A 21506-nucleotide genomic window follows, 5' to 3' on the forward strand; every position below is an offset into this window, starting at 1 on the left:
GTAGTGGTTGGAGCTAAACTGGTATTTTAATTAGATCAAAATATTAAAGGCAGGAATCATGTGTAGTTTACAGCTTGGTGGGTGATTTAACACTGTTACTTGTGCTACAGAGTAGTAAATCTTAAAGAATTTGAAAATCTAGATCTATAACTTAACTGTTTAACTGGCAAGTTATTCTAGCTGATATGGGTGGGTTTTTTAAAGTAGATTTTTGTTTTATTCTATAGGGGGAGAGGATGAATAGGGCTTTTTCATTTGACTTCTAACAGCGGTAGACTGTTCTGTTAAGGAATGGCAGCTTTTGAGAACTTAACTTCCTATCTACCTACTTCCTACCACCAAAGAGACTGTCTAACAGCTGAGTCTTTGAACACGCACAAGAACGAATTAAACGACCTTTTAATTGCGTATCATGTATGTAAGGTTCACTTACACAGCTGTAGGGTTCCTTAATTTAGTCAGACTTGAGACTAATCTTTGATTTTGAGATGTAGTTCGGTAACAAAGCTGCTCAGCTGGTATGAAAAGCTGCTGCACCTAGTTTGTGTGGACTGCCAAATGGATCACCAGTCTCTGCAGTGGATAGTGAATTGGATGTAGTAACATCAGTAACCAGAGTTGTCACTTAAAATCTCTATCTTGTGGTGAACTCAGCAGCTCATTTCTGTAATTTGATAATTACAAAATGTTAGAAGGGTGTGAAGGCATGGTCCAAAGCACTTCTGAATGCCGGGGTTTGTTAAGCATGCAGAGAAAAGAAGGGCGGGCAATTTCCTGCAGCCTTTTTTTCCCCTCACCAAATTCTGTATTGGTACTCCAGCTAATTATTCTGTTACAGCCATTTTCTCCTAAGTTCTCTCTGAAGACCTCTTCTTACACCCAAGACCATCATGACTTCCTCTAACTTTTCTGGAAGATTGAGTAATTCACTCTGAACCACTGTTCAGTGTCTCCTAAATGGTGACTCTGTCGATTTAATCTTGATAGCATAATGGAGCTTTCCATTTGAGCTTTCCTTATCTCCTTCCTTTTCTTTCCTTAAACTCAGGGACCCAAAGCAACTCAGTCTTGAATAATTGAACTGGTTTGTGTAACACTGGTGATTCCCTTTGTCCTGCTTTGTTACACCTCATGTCTGTCATGCGTACGAGTGATTTTTGCAAAAACTTAAAATTCAAACAAGCTGTTTTTCCCAATTACCTTTACTTTCCCTTTGTGCTCTTTGGGCTTTGCTTCTGCCAGTTGTGCACTGGAACCGATTTATATAAGGATGTGTTTTCTGTTTCCCGTGTGCCTCTCGTTCTCAGGCCTCGCATCCTCAGGGTTTCCCTTCTAGTTATTGTGCAGCCACAGTTAGTCACTGCACATGTAGGAACACTTTGATCCCATCTGAATGCCAAGAGCACTCCTCTGTTCTAGGCGAGCAGAACTGGAGGGCATGTTGATGAACTCATTTCTGGTCAAGAGCTGGAAGTATCAACTTTTATATGGAGATGTGGCAAGCTTTGTGGTGCTTTGCCTTTCCCTAACTTAGGAAACTGGTTAGCACATTACTGATGTCATATTATTGTGACTAGGTTCTGGGTTAAGTAGAAATGCTTTGGTCAAAACAGTGTCTTCAAAATACTCGTGGCCCTGCCTTCTTCTGGATGCTTGGAAAGAGAGGGTCTGAGGACAATAGTCCTGCCACCTTTTGTTTAATCCATGGGAAAAGCCACAGAACCAAGCTTTTACTTGCATTCTGTGATTTGCTGTGGCATTCACTTCTTCCAAAGCTGCGTGTTGGCATTCTGAGCAAGGTAAACTGCTGTTGCAGCATCGCAGCAGTGTTTCTTCGGAAGGAGAGGCACTGCTGTAGACTCCATTGGTTAGAAGGCCCTTAGGCTATAATGGCTTACACAGAAAGGGCAAAATGTAGGCCTTTGAGGTCTGTGCAAGGTGAATCCCCAGGTTCTGGATCTCTGTTTAGTTTGATTCATAGCACTAAGTTACGAATAGCTTCTGAACTGAGAGGAGTCTAATTTGAATGTTCACTCAGAAGGAGATAGTGTCACTCTTTTCCAAAATTGCATAGTTCTTGAAAAAAGCGGATGCCCTTCCAAAAAAAGTGTGGTCAGGTGAGCCGTGGGTTCAATTTTTGTTTTTAATTTCTGAATAAATGTTTTTGCATACTCTTAGATAAGGTCTTTTCTAATCGAGACGATTCCGACTCTATTTTAGTTTCTTGGTGGGTACACACTGTTTTAACTACACTTAAGATTTCCTGTTTGCTGTCTTCAGAAAGTGTTTGTGCCCAGGGCATGTGGTTTATTCAGGGTTTTTTTTTTTGTGAGGGGATGCATGCGTGCTCTCAGGTGTGAGTGCTTTCTTGAATTTGAGGATGGGGTGCTGAGCTGGAGGCATTATGCAGCATGGATGTGCAGATATAGGTTTGTACTCAATTAAGGTTGCGCAGTTTGGTTTTGGTTTGTGCTTCTCAGTGATTCTTTGGTCATCTTATTTGGCACAGTAGTAGTGCCTAGGAGTTCCTAGGTGCTATACAGTCAGAGAAGTAGCTGCACCCTTGTATTTGTTAGTATTGTAAATATTTGGGCAATCTTTTACATCCTTCAGTTTCCTTTTTCCTGTATCTGTCACTTTGCTTCCTTTTTTAAAACTGTTTTAGTATTGCTAGTGGCAGTTGACCAAACTGCTGACTTTGATCCCAGAATAACACTGATGTCGGAGTGGATTTAAGTGCCTCATACTAGGCAGTGCATCGTACCTGGTGTCTCTTGCAATAAGAGGCCTTGTTGGCATTCACAAACCCCCGTACGCACCCCTCACTCCTGTATGCTGGGAGGCTTGCCTTATGCATACGGAATGCTCTTGCATTTTCCTGTCTCTTACTACTTATTTCTGACTAATACTGGGATCACATAATTTTTTTTTTTCTGCCACACTTTTAAAATTATACTATCCTTCACCAGGTCAAAACATACTGTAGGAAGTAAAACCACATGCATAACAATGAAGTACTTCAATTGTAACTTTTAAACCAGTGTTCTTTCTATTTAATTCACAGCCTACTTGTGTCCTGCTACTAAGCAGTCTCACTTTTCGTTACTGGAGGTCCTGATTCAGCTGCTGGTTCAGTCTTCTGTGGACTGACACACATAAAACTCTACATACGGGCTTAAATATCTTCCCTGTGTGGGGCTGAAATGTCCCTGGATTTGATATTTATCTTGTGTCACTAAAAGACTATTTCTGTCTTCAGTACTTCTGTATCTTCTCTGTTACGGAGCATTCTTGCTCAGTAGGTGGGAATGGTTGTTCTCACAAGATCTCAGGCTGCTGAGAAGAATACATGTGTGAGTGGTGCTGTGTGTAAGCTTCTCTTTTTTTCTTTCTCGGTTGGGGAATTTTTGTTCTGATCTCATGTTGATATGCCTCACGTTTTGTTTATTCTTCTCCTTTCTTAGTAGATTCATACAGGAGTGTTTTTATTGATTAAAACTAAGATGGATAAGTGATTTGTTCTCATACACTTGAATTCGCTAGGTTTATAATTACTAGATTTGAGTGACATTTGGAAAAACATTTATTAATAAATTCCTGTTGTACAAGATCCTGAGACATTTTTTAATTTCTTTTATAATAAATAAGCAGTAGAGCAGACTTTAGGTTTTTTACTTAAGTTCTCATGCTTTTCCTCCTCTCTTTCTCAGACCTTCGATAATTGGTGTTTCAGCTGTCAATATGTGTTCATTCTGGATGTCAATGTACTGATTCTTTTCCTATGAATTTCTGCTTTAGTTTCTCTTGGTAATGAGCATTTCTTTAAAATATTCTGACTGAGGCTATATGTTACCCTCTTATTTCATGATCACTTTAAATGATGGTAGAATGCAAAAATCTTTTAATAAAAGAGCCCTGCTTTTGTATCTCAAAGACACATTCAAATCTGTTAAAAATTAAGAGTTAATAAAGACATATATAGCTTTTGTAAATTGGAAATAAGGCAGCTTTTCTGTAGGCATCTGTAGGCATCTTTGTCTATTTTATCTCTATCCTTCTGCATTATTAAGAACAAACTTAGTTTCCACTGTCTGGCCTTTGTTCTATGCATTGCATGAACATTAAGATAGCTACAAGGGAGCAAATTCTACACTTAAAAATAGTAAGTAGTATTAAAATGTTATCTTATTGGCAGGTTTAAACATTGCCTTTTGAGATAGGTTTCTGGGGAGCTGGCTGCGGGAGCTGCTGACTGACAGATGTTTGTATTTAACTGTGTTAGGCCATGAGGGGCACCCACTCACATCACTTCACAAAGCAGCTCCAGGGTCCACGATTGTGCCGATGGCAAAAAAGGCAATTTAACATTCTCTCAGACTAGAGATGCTTTATCTTAAAATAAAAAATTTATGCACTTAATCCCTTGGTAGATTGAGTTTGGTTCTCGGTGTATTTTTGTCCTCTACAGTTAAGGTTAGGATTTTCTTCTTTTAAATCTATCAACTTGAAAATAATATTTGTGTGTGTTTGTGAATCATAAGCAGAGTTAGTAGTAATTATAGCTGAGGAGTTCGGAGGAGGGAAAAACAACACAGTTAATTCCTTAATGTTTTGTGTAACCTTGTTAGACTTGACCCTTTTCTGAACATTGAGACTAGGGAACAGCCATCTATTTTCATTCTGGGCAAAATACATACCAGAAGGTCTCTTTAAGAATAATAATTTGTAATCCAGTTAACAATGGCTTACATTTTAATAACACTTTATTAAAAATTTTTTCTAATAGAAATAAGATTTGAAGGATATATCTGGTTTTGAGCATTAATTTATTACATCTATTCCTCTGCATAAGCCACTGTTGAAAATAAACAATCGGGCTGTTGAAAACCTGAAGATTTCTCCTGCATTGTGTGTGAATGTGTACAAATTGGTGTGTTTCAAATTAACTGCTTTGCACTTCCTTATGTGTCTAAATGCAAGTAATGTAAATAATAAATAATGTTTATGAGTGTTTGTACAAATGCACTTTCATCAGCTTTTGATAAAATGGAGGATTCATTTGGTTTATAATTTAGATAATACTTTTTAAAAACAAAAGAGAATTAAATTACCATTATGTATATAATGATGCTAATGAACTCTAGATTTACTTGTGAATACTGTCTTCAAAATAACTTTTACAAGGAGAATAAAACATATTGTGTCTTTCATGTAACTTCAGAGGATTTCTAGCTGTTAAAAAAAAAAACAGCAGCATTTTAAACTACTTTAGAAAAGCAGTTCTCCTTTGAAAGCGTATTTTAGTAGTAGCTCTGTTGCAGCTTTAGTTCTCTCTACCGCAGTGATGAAGGTGAGTATTATTTCATTAACCTGTATTGGCATTTACTGGAGCTCATCTGTGTTCTAGTGGAGCCTGTAGGACATACTTTTTTTTTGCTGCCAGGTGATCTCTAATATTTAAAGAAATGTTATCTGGTAGAAAGGAGGGTAGCCTGTTTTGTCACTCTGTCATCTGGTTTGGTAGCAGGAGGATGCATTGGCACAACAAGCCTTTGAAGAGGCTCGACGAAGAACTCGTGAGTTTGAGGATAGAGACAGGTCTCATCGGGAGGAAATGGAGGTGAGGGTTTCACAGCTGCTGTCAGTAACTGGTTAGTACTTTCCCAAAACTTTAGATTGTTTCCATTTGTTTGTCTGTTTGTACAATGTTGTGTATTTTGTTTGCTGTTTGCTGTTGTCATAAAAATTGCAAAATGCATTGTTTTTAACTCTTGTAAAATGAATTTCAGGGTTTTGAACTGTTGATCAGAATTTTCTGATTTTAGCCTTTCTTCCTTTCTGTAGATGGTCTTTTCTGTGGGTACTTAAGCTGTAAGGGTACATTTCTTCACTGAGCTGCCATCTCGCTTTCAAAGGATACTTGAACAGCAGAGGGAGGGATCTTTTGTCCCATACATTTCTCATGAATGCTGGAAAGGCTTGGGAGAGTGTGGGCACGTAATTTTGTAGCTCACTGTCCCGTGTTGTGGGAAGCATTACCAGTGAATTTAATGAGATCCCACAGTCTGCGTTCTTGTAAAGGCTAGTTTTATTTTCCTCTCACTCTTTTCTTACTGGCAAAGAGTCTTACTCCTCTATTTCAGTGGTGCAGTTCCCCTATCTTGTTCTTTGCTTCTTTAGGGCCCCACAGTCTTGAATCTTTTTCCATCCTTGATGAGAGCAGAAATTAGTGGGATCAAGAAAAGAGGAGCCAGGAAAGGGAATGGAAACCAGCTGCTCCGAGATGTCAGAAAGGCAAGAGCTGTAAGAGGACGAGTAATGCCTAAGGAGAGATGGCAAGTTAAGGCAGGCTCTGGGTCAGGCAAAGAAAACAGAAATATTCGAATTTCTTTCACTTACTAACTCTGTTTCATACTTCTCACTTCATCATCATGGCCTGACTTTACTAATAAATATGATCTATCTGCTGCTTGTCAGGTTTTTAGCAAATTCACTTGTTCTTGCTAACCTATGTTTCTTCTGGCATCCTTAGTGATAATTGAGATGATTAGACAGACTTTTTTCCCTTCTGAGTACAATTGGAAGACAGAGCATGAGAATGAGAGGGAAAAGGCAGATGCAGAGGATAGTACCTCTCACTTTGAAGAGATGGCTGGTGTGCAACTCTGATGTAGCCAGGTCCAATGACAGCTGCAGCAAAGGCAAAATCCTTTCCTTGGAGGCCTCATTACTGCTGGATCAGCTGAATTGTTCTGTTGCAGTCACAGCATAGCTAGAACCTGCTTGTAAGTTCGTTCAGAAGGAAGGTAGAATTAACTTAAGCTATTCACAAAGATCTGTGGCAGCTTGCCTTAATTTTAACAACACAGAAGGAATTTAAGCCCAGCCTTTAGTCCTTGGCCTCAATTTACTTCAAGCTTTTCTTGGTTTACTTAACTTTACTGTGCCTTGCTTCCCCACTCCTGTTACTACAGAGAAGAATCTGTGTGCTTACTGAATGCTGAGGGTTAAAAAACATGAGGCTTCCTGAAAGAACTGTTGGAGTTTTATGAGGCTTATTCTTTTTTCCAAGTGTAGAAAACACTTATTGCAGCTAGGATGTGCAAAAACTCTTTCAATTAACAGTGAAGTGGAGGTAATATAGAGCATCTGGGGCTTCATGGCAGACATCAAAACTTGTGTCACTGAGACACAAAGAGCAGCATCCTTGGCCAGCTGCAGGAGCTGGATATAATAACTTCTGAAAAGACTCTTGCTTTTAATAAGACAACAGGCAGTTGTTAGTAAATTATGTCCTTATTAGCTGCCAGTACCCATTTTCTCTTAAAAAAACAATAGTCATTGTCCCAGCTCTAAACCGCTGACGTAGCTCACCTACAGAAAGGAAGAAATGAAAAAATTACTGATATGAAATACGTTTATGTGATATCAAATACAGTTTTTTAATAATTGCAGTACATTGTTATGCATGCTTCTTTGTTATTGTACGTGTTTAATACATATAACCAAGATATCCTTGCCTTAATTACTTGTAGTTCTAAAACTGGTTTTTATATTTCAGTTTTCATTTGTGTATTTTGGGGAAGATGTGCTGGCCACATCTGGGGTGTTTACAGATGAGCTTTGACCCTTTGGATCTTAGCACTGCATGAAATCAGGATCTATAGGGGAAAGGCAGGGGAGAGAGTAGAGATAGACTTAATGCATTGCTAAGGGGTCAGGTTTCCACACCATTCATTTTTTCCTGACTTTCACTTCAGCTACGTTGTAAGGCAACATTTGGACAGAATCAAGTGGAGGTTAATCAGTAAACACTTACATAAGGTGCTTGTGATCATCATATAGAATTCTCAATAGAAAGCAATACATAAATGTGCGTTCCTGTGTTTGTTGTATTTATGGTCCGTTTTTTCCACTGCTCATATGCTCAGCCAGTTTGGAAATGGTTTGTCAGTTGTACTCTTCTGAGGATTGCATGGCTGACAGCTATAAAAATGTTAGTCCAAATGGTGTTGTGTACTGTTTGTGTAATTTCAGTAGGTCAAGTAGTATCTTTGGTCACGCTATAGAGATGGTACTTGGAGGTTTTTACAGGGCAGATGGAAAAGGTGGATTCTAAGCATGCCGAGTGAGTTTTTCTGTATGTATACTGCATGCAGATAGAGATCTCTTCAGCACAATTTTTTTAATACAATACCTACACCTTTCATGATTACGAATGATGAAAATTCTTTGTTCCCGCTAAGCCTAGCATGGACAGTAAAACTCAGAATTGCCACACCTGGAAGAGGATCTGCTCAGTGTTAATGATTGCTTTAGGAGTTGCAATGCTATAAAATCAGGATATTTCAGACAGTAGAATTACAGCTGAAATGCCTTTAATAGAGACCAGATTTTGCTTCAGCTGAGGGAGGGAAGGGGAGTCCTGCAATATTCCACCCACTTCTACTCAAAACAGAGGCGCCGGCTCTTTGGAAACACTTATCCATCTAAAGCCTGGCAGCATATGAAAATGATCAGATTCAGTTCTTTATTTATACAGCTTTCTGTATAGAAAATATTCCCTGTTCTGCGTCTGCCTGTAGACTGTAAAACCGAAGTGGTATATCCTTGCCTAGGAGTGATCAGTGAAGACTGTTGAAAACAGTTAAAATTGTTTGCATATGGCAGTTGGATGTTAGAGGTGAGATACTTTGAAGGGAGGAGGGAATAGCAAGTGCAGTAACAGTTTAGGAATAATCCCTATGCTAATTTTCTTTTGTAAGTATCCCAAACAAAACCACCCAGCCAATAAAAAAAGCCCTTCAGAGGACTGTCAGATTTGTTTGCCTTCCTTTCATTATACACTACTGCTTCCAGTGATGACTTCATTAGCACAACAGATCCTTATTTCAGTGAACATCATCTTTACAGCTGAAGGCAGAATCAGTAGTGGTTGGTAGGTTGTGCTGGAATTTGCAGAAGTGATCACACTTCTTTGCAATTATGGCATTCCTCTAATGTAAATAGGATGCGAATGGGTTTAGGAATTTTCTTTGAAGCTTTCAAGCATCTCTGAGTTGAACATCATTCTGTTATTTGTAACGCAGTTTCAGTTTTGAATACAAGAGGTTTTTGGGTTTTTCTGTCAATTTATGTAGCTTCGTTGCATTAGATAGTGCACACCCTGCCTCACTGTTCAGGATTCATTTGTTTCAAAGATGCTTTCGAAGGGAGTGTGTGTTTTTAATTAATGCCTTCAAATTTAATTATGTATTTCAATGGCTTTCACTTGAGCGAAAACATTGGAATGCTGAGACAGTAGATGTTTAATGATACACATGAAGGAAGACCTTATCTGTAGTTAAAATCTGCTGTAAAAATAAAGGATTGTGTGAAGCCTCGTAAGTTTAGAAGCACTGAGGTACTTGGCAAACTTGCACTTTTTCGTGGCTTCGTACCAGTCGAAGACAAAGTTCTCTTTCCATGACCAAGTACCACACCACAGGGAACTTGGTCCGAGGCTGTTACTTGAGAGGTGTATTCTGGAACTGATATCATGGAACAAGTATATGGACTTGAAGTATTTGTATATTTTTCTTTGCCAGGTGAATAAAAGAGAGTGAGGAGATTGAAGTCAGATGCTTCATTTTCTGTATTTCGCTATCTCTCTTATCTCCTCGTGGCTTGGCTCAAGAGACTCAGAACTAGTGTTTTCTCCTGTTTAGTGTGGGTTTGTTGTGAATCACCAGAGTTCCGTGTCAGAATAAGAAGTGTTCTGCAGAAATTACAGTGAGGCTGTTCTTTAGATGTGCTTCAATCTTCCAGTAAAAGCTTTTGCATTTTGTTCCACGTTCTAGCCATAGTAGTATGGTGCAAAATGCATTACATTGTCCAGGATGACTTTGAGAGATTTAAACAGCCGCCCAGTTGATGAAATTACAACATGTCAAAAGTAATGGTCTGTGTCCAGCCCAGAAAAGCAAGGAGCAGGTGCCTCCTGACAGCTATTCGCTGGAGCAGAAGGCATGAAGCAGTGGATTTCCAGCAAGGGGATGGGTAAAAAGAAGAGGCTTTATTGTGTGTTTATGTGTGCCTATAGGGTTTTTGTCAGTGTTTGTTTTGTATAGGCAAACTATAACTTCAAAACTGAAGTTTCTGTGTGCATACTGTTAGGCCGGAGCTCAGCTAAATATGTTCTGCTGATCGCTTTACGTAGGGGTGAGTTGGATCTCTACTCGTTTTTTCTAATGCAATTTGTTCAGCCAGCATTTCTGAAATGTCATATTCTTCTATTTTGTGTTCATTTCCCATGTTACTGTCATGATATTTATTTTAGCAGCACCGTGAGTAAAGAAACGGAGTGGTTTGCTCTTCCCTGAAACAGTCTAGTCTAGCAGTCTGTCTGTTTGTGGTCTTGTGCTAAATATAAATTACATTAATGGCTACGCAGAGCCATATTAGGAAACAGCATGAAATTCCTGTTTTAAAAACCCTCATTTGCTGAAAAAAAAACCCATTCTGAAACTTTTCTTTCTTCCACTAGAAGTCTTTCTCAATACAAAGCGCACGCGCACCCACCCGTTTAGAAACTGCTGGAGTAAAAATTTACTTAAGCAGCAAATACTCAATGGTGCCTTACGTTTCTATACATTTTCACTGTTAGGAATTGGGTTAAAATGGGAGAAATGTATTTCCTTTAATTGTGCTGAAGTTGTGAACTCTTAGAAAACAGGATTTTGCTACAGAAATGCGAACAGTTCACAATTGAAACAGAATTGAGTAGTAGGACTCACTTTTCTGTTCTTCCGAGGTTCTAGATAGTGAAGTTATTCTCCCTTATGTCTTAAAAAAAGAAAAAGGGACTTAAGGTGAAACTACTAGTGTAAATAAATGCTCTAATTATAAGTATTTTTGTCAAGCTTAACTTGCCTCGGACAAAAATACAGTATGTTCCAATAAAGTCCTTTGAATTTAATTACTGTTTATTGTGTGTACTCTCCAAACTGACAAAGATATAAAAATAGTATAACTTTTATTAAAGCCTTTTGGATGTGAAAGAAACCAAAACTGTTAATTCTTTATATCCACTGGGTAGACCAGACTTTGTATGTACTTTTGTGTGTAGATGAGCATATGTATATATGCGCATATATATATATGTGTATATATATATATATATAAAATTTGTTTAGATTCAGGATGAATACAACATAATATAGAAAAAAGCATTAGAGTATGTGTGTGAATACATGTTGTTTCAGAGGTTCTACAATGCAAGTGCAGTACAAATAGGCCCGTAGCGTTATGACTGTTTCACAAGAACTTGAAATGGCTGGTGTCTGTAAAAGTGCTGTGGAAGGCATCTATCAGGAAAACAATTTGTGCTGTACGGAATCGATGCTGACTGTAGTTCAGGGGAGATCAATCTTGCAAAATCACGGAATAGTGTAATATAAGCATCTTCTTTCAGTCAATGAAGGTTAGAAAGGGGCTGAGCAACGGAGGAATACTGTCTGAAGGCGATCAATATTAATTATAAATTTATAACCTTTATACCAGCCTTTAAACAATACTTTCTAAAAGGGAGCATTTCAAGCTTTTTTCCCTTGGATAGGAAGTTTTCATAAAACAGTAAGTTTCAGTCTGTACTTGATGCTCTTAAGAGTGCCATGCTGCCTCCTTTCTTGGCTTGCTGTTAGTCCAGTTAGCAGTGTGGGGTACCAGAATCTGGAGCTTTTAAACAAAGCAATGATTTTGGGCAAGAGAGCACATCAGGAGCTGGCAAGCAAACTACACTGCTTGACTTGGTTATGCTCTGTAGGTCTCAAGGAGCCAGCAGGGTACAGCAGACTCAGCACATAACCTGTGTTTTTAGTGAAGTGCCCTGTTTCTAGGAAGCTTGAAGTGAAGGGTTAGGTTTAGGGGGTAGGGGTTATCGTGATGGAGATAGATGTTAAATGATTTTTATCTATGTCAAGAAAATTGTTGATTTTGACTTTCAATGAGCTTTAAAGGCAATGAAAAAGAATGTAGGAATAGAAAAAGAGCATCAGGCATAGAGTTCATAGAATTAATTGTTGCACAGTAACTCTAGTCTTACATCCGGATCTCTTACAAATTTGAGAGACTGTTTTCCATTATTCACATAATTTGAGTGGTACTTGATACTGTAATTAAGGAAGACCAAGACTACTTTTTCCTAGGCTTGAATGAAAAGGAAAAGTGGTTGCAAAAAGAATGTTAACAGTGAGCAAACGAAGTAACTCCAGAAAGTGGATCTGGACTGGAAAGTCATGCTGATACTGCATTCCTGGCAAGTGAAGCTAAAAATCCCATCCCCTGCCCTCCTGCCAGCAGTGTTCAGGTGCAGGAGGTACCGATGGTGATGGGGCTCCTTTGGTGCTGTAGCTAAAATTGTGCTGAGAAGAGAAGACTGAGAGGAGGTACCTGTTGAAGGTCCCAGTGGCCTGAAAGCCTACAGGGCGCCTCGTCAGGCTACAGCTGTGACCAAAGAAGTGTTATTATCTATAAGCCGTCACTCTTCTGGTGTTGTAGTGGCCTGGTTTTCCTGACTTTAATTCTAAGAAGGCTGAGTTTCCTTGCCCGTGATCTTCTATTGAGTATGGGTAGTTGAAATGGAGGCATGGCCAGAACTTTAACCGTGTTCAGATCTCTACAGGAGGGGCTGTTAGTAACCAGCAGCTTGGAACAGAGCTTTGAGTTTGTTGCTTTTCTTGATGTGGGTCTGCCTCAGTTAGCAGGGCTGATGTGGAGGTGTGCTTGATTGTAACTGGGCATTTTGCTGAGGATTGCTTTCTTTGTTTCAGGATTTTGTTGCTTGGGTTTGGGTTTGTTGTTGGGGTTTTTTTTTTATGTCCTGTAGTTGTATGTTTTTCTTTAGAAAAGTATCTGCAGTGTGCTCTCAGGTTTGGTTTTTAATCCTTTTCAGGAAGTTGAGTCGTCCTAAGAGAATCCAAATGTTCACTATTTAGTTTTTCATGACATAGCCTGATTTTTCAGTTATTTAGTAAATTATAGGTGACAGATGCCAAGGCACATTATGCATCTGCTCTCTCTGTTTCAGCAGAGAATGGACTTGCCAGAATGCAATTAAAGAATTGCAGTGGAATTGTCCATGGAGAGACTTCATTTTGACTAATCTCTGTAACAGCCCTTCTTCAAATTATCTCCCTTTTTCTTCCCTCCTCTTCACCAGCGTCCCAAGTTATACATGCAGCACGTATAGCAGTTCTCTGAACTTCACTGCCTGGTGTTCAGAGGTCCTGATTTTGCCTGCTGCTTTTCTAAGTGATTCATTGAAAGGGAGGGTCGTCTTCATGGCAACCATCCTTTCTAAGTGTTCCTGCAGCTCTCCCGGTTCTGCTTTCTCAGAGCTGTTGTGTAAACCACACGGTGGGACCGCATTATCTGTTCCTGATGAACTCATGTAGTAAAAGGCATTGGTTTCCTTGGGTTATGTCGTAGGCCTCTGAACATGCACAGGAAGGGGGGAGTTACAGATGCCTTCTCAAAGCCAGCTTAAGGAGTTTTATTGGCACTGTTGAAAGTGTCACCAGCTGCAGGGTCAGGACTGAGTGGCTGGAGGAGGAGGATGGTGTTTGACAGTCTTGGCTGCTGGAGGAACTGCTTGTGTGCCGCCTTCCTTAATTGCTGTTATTCTTAGATCTGTTTTACCTAAGTGCCCCAGTAAGATATGTAAATGCTCCAACATGATCCATGTGCAAAAGAGTCACAATTAAATTAAAGAATGGATGACTTCAAGCTATCTAATTTATTAAGAAGAAAATGAACATAATAGATAAGACTGCCTCATTCTCTTGATATGACTTTCAGCCTGTGCCTGTTCGCCTCTGTTTAGACTTGGGAAGAGCTCAGAAATCACAGGGTTGAAGAGGGAAAAGGTGTAAGAGCATCGTAGGGAATATGTTTTGCATTTGTTTACCCTTCGAGTCAACATTATTTTTAGTAATTTTCCCCTTGTTTGTTAGTATGCTATTACCCCTATGGTATTGGCATGATGAGTTCAGCTTAAATAAATCTAGCCTAGATGTTATAGAAGGCTTTGAAATGTTTTTTGCCAGATTCGTTCCTGCAATTCTTCCAGTTGGTCATCATGCAGTCTCCAGTGTTACAAGGTTTTATATGGCTTGTGGCCAGTTATAATTCCTTCCGTATTGCAGAATATTTGCATGACTTTGTGTGCTGAAAGCTGAGCACAAAGTATTTCTGGCTATTGAAACTCCCTATGTGTCAATCGCATTAACTATTCAATTTCAGGATGTTTGGAAGGAAACTGGCAGTGTTGGTTAAAATACATGCATTCTTAGGAAAATCACAACTGTGGTGTGTACTATTTGTGAGCATTTCTTGCAAGCAAATATTTGTTGTCATTTCACTAAATAGCAGATTAATAACATTGGAAGTAGTGCTTCCTCAAACTTAAAATTGGCATTTGACTGAAAAAAATGAAATACACTGAGATAAGAGGAATAACTACAGCTTTTTCATGACTGGTTTCATGACTCATGGTAGAGTATTCCATTTCCCAATGGCAAAAATGGATACATCTTTCTCAATTGAAGCAGGCCTCCTTAATCTTTGAGAAGCTGAGCTCATTATTCACTGAGAGTAATTCTCATGCTTCTGCATGGCATCGTAAAGTATGCATTTCACAAATTACTGCAAATACTACAGTTTAGAGGATTGATTCGCTGTGTGGAGGATATGAGACCCCAGATTGAGAGAATTCTGGAAACTGTCATTTTACATCTAAAAAAGAGACTTTTAGCTTCCTGTAATAGGCTGAGGAGAACTACCAGATACTGCTGTGCTGGTAGTCACACTCCTCCTGAGAGTGAGCATTAAGGATCTTGTGGCATTTCTTGTGAAAGCCATATTTTGCCCATTGTCAGCAGCCGAATATATCACCGGATACCTGATGCTCTACAGTGTGCTTGCTGTCTGTGTACAAGGGGATTTCTCCTATCTTTTACATACATACATACATATGTGGTACTCTCACACTTTTTTTAGCATGGAAGGCACAACTGTAGTTGCTACGTGCTGTGCACATGCACCACGGCAGGGTGGTGACTGATAGAATAAGTGTTTCACATGTACGTATCCTTGCATAGCAGCATAGCACAAGTAAAGGGGAGCGTCAGAGTGAGACAGAGCTGTCATTCCAACATGTTGCCATTGCTTGTCTAAATCCCCACGTATTGAAATGCAAGATTACACCATCCACATATGCTAGTGTAGTGACTACTTTTGGTATGTTTCAGGGTAAATTGTCATGCCTTTTGCACATCACTTGAAAGGGCAAATCTGGTAGTTGTTCAGTAGTGGCTTCTGCAAACTCTAGCAGTGGGGCCACGAATCATGAATTCTTTCATATGATTTGAAATAAAAGGCCACTTCAGGCAAAGTATAAATGCAACCATATGCCTGTATCTTGGAATCTTCACTGAAATTTGACAATAAAATTACTGTGCATAAGATTTGTTTTCTCAAGAAGAAACTCTTGCTTTTAGAGCAGTAGTGCAGCAGCAATTAACTTCTATGTTTTTCTAGATAAGCATAAACATGTTTACCAGGTAAAAAAATTGGTGGCTAGATAGTTATAAGTAAGATTCTGGTAGTTCTTAACAACATCGCATGCCTTTGTCTCCTTTAAGATAAGAGGCAGCAGTAAGAACCAGAAGAAATCCCGTGACAGTCTATTCAATAGGAGAGAAGTAGGCAAAGTGGAACTGTTATCCTTTTATTAGTCTTGGTAGAGCTCTTAAATTAGTGTTTAGAGTTGTTGAACAACATTTTGCATTAAGAAAAATATTTACAGCAGAGTTTACTTTTCTGTTGAAGAAAAGAAAAAAAACTGTGGGTTTTCCCTCATTAACTCTTCCAGAATTATGTTGACCGTCAAAGCCGAATGATCTGGCTTTTGAAAATGATGTAAAAATCTCAATTAAAAGCCTTCCCCCAGTATTCTATGTCTCTACAGAGAGGGCATTTTGCAAAAGCTGCTTCAGGGGCTGAAAGGAATACGCCCTTTACCACTGAAATCTTCAGTGCTGTATGTAATTGCAGCTGTTTTAATGTGATTTCTCAGAAAGATTACTGAGAAATCTGTGGCTTTCTGCACCAAAAGTGATGTTGTTGTCATGTTTAGAGTTCTCCTGCATGTAGGAAAAGCAGATTATTTCCTGCAGTCAGAGTATAACCAGTGCAGATAGAACAGAGCAAGACCATCATATCGCCCCTAAATATCTAAAATGCAGCCCACGACAGTCCTGGACAGACGAGGGTAGTAGGTAGCAACTGAGATATTTAAAATAGCGAGGGTGTTTCCAAAACAACAATGGTGATTCAGCCACTGGAGAAGATGCAGGTGGGAATTATCTTCTCTGGAAACGTGCCGGTTATGAGAGGGATTTACTGGATGAACTCGCTCTGCATCAGAATGGGATCATTGCATGTGAAGGCAATCGTAACTTTAAATCCATATTTAAATAGGAGAAGGAAGCAGCACTTCTCTGGGTGAAGCTAACTGGCTGCACTGGGAGCGTAAAATTAGGCAGACCAGAAGAATGGCAGATAAGGGAGGAAGAAGTAAAGAGACATAGAAAAGTCTAAATCAGAAAATGTGTTGGCAGTATGTGCCAGAGGGTTTGGGAGCTGACAGGTTGCTTGCTTGCTGTTCAGTGTGGGACCGAAGGAGCGGCTGTGAGCCAGGGTGACTGTCACGCTGGCGGGAAGGCTTCCTCTGTGTCAGTAACTGACTCAAACCCTGGGGAACACCACGGAGCAGCGCTCGTGTCACAGTTCAGCACGCCTACTGTTCACTGTTATCTTGTAAACGTGATAATTGCCTTAACTGCGTATTTCAGTGGTACAACTGCCTGCAATAGGTCTGTTCCACCTCTTTCAACCAAATGAGAAGCTTTTCAAAGGAGGGAAGTGGCCACTTGTTTTGCATTTTTGGGGAAGCACTTTTTTTAAGCACTGAATGTGGCAGGTTATTGCAGCTGTTGAAACTAAGAGAGCTATGCCGAACAGTGCTTGTGTAGTGATGCCTTCCACTGTCTGAGCGTGTGACCCTGGTACTGTTTGGGTTCCATGATTGTTCCCCAGGTGCCCACTATCCACACTCTAAACATGAGGTGTTGAATGATAAATAAAATGTCTTAAAACAGCAGCATATGTTAAATGTTCCCTGAATCAAAGTATTGCTTTAAAATTGATGCCTGAAAGTGTTTAGGCATTTACCCTGCAGGTAATGGCGGGGGAAGGGGGGGAGTGGAACTAGATGGTCTTAAAGGTCCCTTCCAACCTGATTTGTGATTTGTGTGCACTACTTCAAAGCAGCCAGCGTGTGTACACATCGAGAAAGTCAATAGCAGTGTCTCTCACAATGACTGACCATCCTTCATTGCCATCAACTCAAACTGTTCAACAGAAGCATTCATTTAAAGGAGAACAGATGTTACTTTTTTTTTTTTAATATAGGGGCACAGTCCTAAGTACCAGAGTTCTGTTTTCTATTGTTGCTAACTTTACAGGTGCACCGGAGGAAAAAGTATATGCTGCATTAACCCCCCAACTTTTGAGAAATATTAAAATGTGTGTCCATCTGTAGAATAAACTGTGCTAGTGTGTTACTGTGTTATAAATCTCTTTATTCCAGAAAGAGCTAAAGTAAATGTTTACCACATAAAAATACCATGGGGATATTGATTTGGAAATGATGCCATGTACTCTGCATTCTTGCATTGTAGCCTTTCTCTCCAAAATCTTGATTCTGAGCACATTCACAGCAAATGTGAAGAAGGGAACTTCACAGGGAAGAACATGTGTTTCAGAAGGAAATGCACAAAACTGTTGCCTAACTGTTCTGGAAGTCTCTTGCTGATTGTTAAAGTGATGCTGAGAAGCTCTTCAGCTTGGGTGCAGGAGAGCCTCTGAGACAGTGTCCGGGAGCGAACATTTGCGGGTGCACCCTGGCTCTGAGCGTGCTGGCCTTGCCTGCCCCATGGCTGAGAGGGGGCAGCGCCAGAGCTCTGCGCCCCCACCCAGCTCCAACTTACTTGTTGGCTTGAGAGGTTTACTGAACTGAAAGGGAAAAAGAATCATTTTTATGTTAAAAATGAATGCATTTCTTCACAATGAGGGTGGGGAGGCCCTGGCCCAGGTTGCCCAGAGCAGTGGTGGCTGCCCCATCCCTGGAGGGGTTCCAGGCCAGGTTGGATGGGGCTGGAGCACTGATCCAGTGGGAGGTGTCCCTGCCCATGGCAGAGATGGAACTGGGTGATTTTCAAGGTCCCATCCTACTCAAACCATTTTATGATTCTATGTTTTTTGTACTACTTGAAATGTAAAGTTTCTGCCTTTGGATTGGTTACGATTTTAGTCATGTTAATGTACTTAAGAAAATAAGTAAACTGATAGCTTCCAAATCACTTTTTTGATCCTAAATATGTGTTTGTTATTGCAGGCAAGAAGACAGCAAGACCCTAGTCCTGGATCTAACCTAGGAAGTGGTGATGATCTCAAACTACGTTAATCAACAGCAGCAGGCATACCATGGGTCTGCACACATGCATTGCTTCTACTTGGCAAAGGATTTAATAAAAGACCAGAAACTGTGATAACTGGGTATACTATGGTCTGTTTCCTGACCTGCGGCAGTCAGAATCACCGTGAACTGCCATGGTTTGCACTATGTTTATGTTACAATACCTGCATTTCCCATTTTAAGCATGTAGCCAGTGGCAATTTGAAATTTTGTTTTTCTATGCAAACTTATTTTTGTTGGCACTATTTTAGTGAAATGGAAACTTATGCAGCTATAAAACCGTTTTTCTCAACTGTAATAAAAATTGTCACTTAAAAATAGGTCAAGATATTACAGATTTAAAATGTCTCGTTTTGTCTTTTTTTTTTTTTTTTTTTGTAAACCGCTGGAAGCCAGTGCATTCCAAGCTTAATTTTTTTAATATGGGCTTTTGGAATTTTGATTGTCCTTATTGTGCTCCTGCTTTATTTTAGATACGCATTCTTACCTTTCTTTCAGTTTTCTTTTTATAAATTTGCAAGACCTTCTTAAAACTGCTGACATTATTTTGCATTATTTCCAAGCTGAACCCAGTGAATTAGAGCTGTTGGAATCAGTTTTCAAACTCTGTGGGTTTGTAAGCCTCACAGTTGCAGTATTCTTTGAACTGCTAACAATTCATTGGTTCTACTTTTTAAATGGTAAAATCTTAAAATGTGTGTTTTCATGCATTAATGCATCATGCCCCAGTATCTATCTTAGATTTTATTCTGTATCAAGTGAGTTTGGGTGGTTATTATACCCCTGTATGTAGTACTTTACTGAAACTCATGGGAAGTCGCAGGTTGGCTTCTGTTTTATTCAGGGATTTTTTTTAATAGTTCTTAAAAGGGATACTGCAACTCTACAATCAGATTCAACAGCGTGTTAAACTGGGAACAGAAGCGATCAGCTGCCAAGGTGATATGCATTAAATCATATTAAGATAGCTGCTTTAAGTATATTTTATATCTTAGGCTTTTTGTAAGGTTGTGCTGAATGGTGACAAGTTGAGATGAGGTTCTGTGCAGAGAATTTCATACTGTGCATAGCACCCTTCCATAAAATTGATGCGTATTAAGACTACATTGCGATATATATTGCATTTTCTAACAGGGTAAGGTTTGAGATGAGCTAGTTTGTGTGAATTATCTCATTTTATTTCGGGTGGTGGTGAATGGACTTGTTCCGAATTTTTCGTTGCATCCAATATTTGAAGAAAATTGATTGGAAATGTGATGTCATTTCACGTTGTTAAAAATGTGCTGCTTCCTATACAGCCTGATTAATTAAAATGTCACTTAAATATCTTTTTTAAAATAGGTGATCTAATTTCAGTATTTTAAGAATTATTTTGTTGGTAGAAACTCTTTACGGTTAGAACAGTTAAATCTTTATTATATTCTATGATTAAGATGGGACTGAAAGCTGTTGCTGATTCTAATTTTCCCATTTATATTCCTCATTAATGGCAAAACAATTGATGCAAAAGAGGTCTTGCAAAAATGTAAACAGATGTCGATGTGAAGGAGATTATTTGTTAATAACATGAGTATTTAACATTCATTTAAAAATGTCAGTAACTAAACTGTGAGAACGTCATCAAATAGAAATATTTTGATACTTCAATTCAAATGTGATTCACCTGAAAGATAACCATTTTCACTCTGTGGCCACGTATTCTTCTTGCTCTTCTTCCCCCTAAGAAGTGATTTTTCTGAAGTGTTTCTGCAATGAGTTATTTAAGGGACACACGCATGTGTCCGCATGCAGCCCTTGCCTCAGATCTTCTCTGCCGTCTGTGTATTTTTGATGGAATAGTCTGAAGATTTATTTTAAAAGGTTTTCCTAACGTTTCAGACAGTGGTTTTAAACCATAAGTACACAGGAAGTTACGCTATCGGATATTGACATTGTTATCTTTGTGTAAATACTGAACTTTCCCTATCATCATTTAGCATTCTGCTGCTTTTGGTATCTTAATGCTGGCATTAAGATCACAAGCCCTTCCCTCTGCTGGTTAGCGCAGACTTTTTAAAGTGCATTTTAAGTTATTGATGCAATTTGATATTTTTCATAATTTCTATTTAAACTGAAGTTGCATCATCTTTCTCAAATTCATCTCCTGTAAGAGTTGCCTTAAGCTACAGGATTGCTTTTGCTACTTTTTGTGTTGTATGTTCAACTTTCATAATAAACTTCTGTGTAGTGAAAACAAGGTGCTGCAAATTTATTTCTGACATCCTGGTAGCGCCCGTCGGGGTGTTCGGTGCTTCTGGGGTTGCTTTCCAAACTCCCACCAGTGTAAGGCTGCTGGTGTCCATGACTAAAGCACTGCTGACATCCAGTGGTCACTCATATCGAGCACTGTCTGTAAGAGCGATCCAGGGCTGGGCATGGTTCTTTCAAAAACTTTCATATCATAGAATCGTAGAATGGTTTGGATTGGAAGGGACCTCAAAGCCCATCCAGTCCCACCCCCTGCCCTGGGCAGGGACACCTCCCACTGGATCAGGGGCTCCAGCCCCATCCAACCTGGCCTGGAACCCCTCCAGGGATGGGGCAGCCACCACTGCTCTGGGCAACCTGGGCCAGGACCTCCTCACCCTCACAGAAAAACATTAGGAAGAAATGTCTAATCTAAATCTCCTGTCTTTCAGCTTAAAACCATTCGCCCTCATCCTATCCCTGCACTCCCTGATCAAGAGCCCCTCACTGGAGCCCCTTTCAGTCCTGGCAGCTGCTCTAAGGTCTCCCCAGAGCCTCCTCCCAGCCTGTCCTCATACGGGAGGTGCTCCAGCCCTTGGGTCATCATCGTGGCCTCTTCTGGACTGGCTCTAACTGGTCCGTGCCCTATATACTAGGGCATGCACCAGGGTAAATGCAGATTTCACCCTAGAACTCTTCTGGC

General features: G+C 39.7%; 1 protein-coding gene across 4 annotated transcripts in view; it reads left to right on the top strand.

Annotated features, from left to right (window-relative positions):
- The window catches only part of CBFB (core-binding factor subunit beta), a 44264-nt gene extending 23466 nt beyond the window's left edge, over positions 1 to 20798 (top strand). For 2 of the 4 annotated variants that reach the window (XM_054078768.1, XM_054078765.1), the window contains 2 exons: positions 5525 to 5620; positions 18497 to 20798. In XM_054078768.1, the coding sequence (XP_053934743.1) occupies positions 5525 to 5620; positions 18497 to 18565 (165 nt within the window). In that variant the 3' untranslated portion in view covers positions 18566 to 20798. Of the gene's footprint in view, positions 1 to 5524; positions 5652 to 18496 lie in introns of all 4 variants that reach the window. The other 2 variants (XM_054078766.1, XM_054078767.1) reach the window with 2 other exon arrangements.
- Positions 20799 to 21506: the final 708 nt, after the last annotated feature.

The sequence above is a fragment of the Cuculus canorus genome, chromosome 13 (assembly GCF_017976375.1).
Source record: "Cuculus canorus isolate bCucCan1 chromosome 13, bCucCan1.pri, whole genome shotgun sequence".
In the NCBI taxonomy this organism is placed as follows: Eukaryota; Metazoa; Chordata; class Aves; order Cuculiformes; family Cuculidae; genus Cuculus; species Cuculus canorus.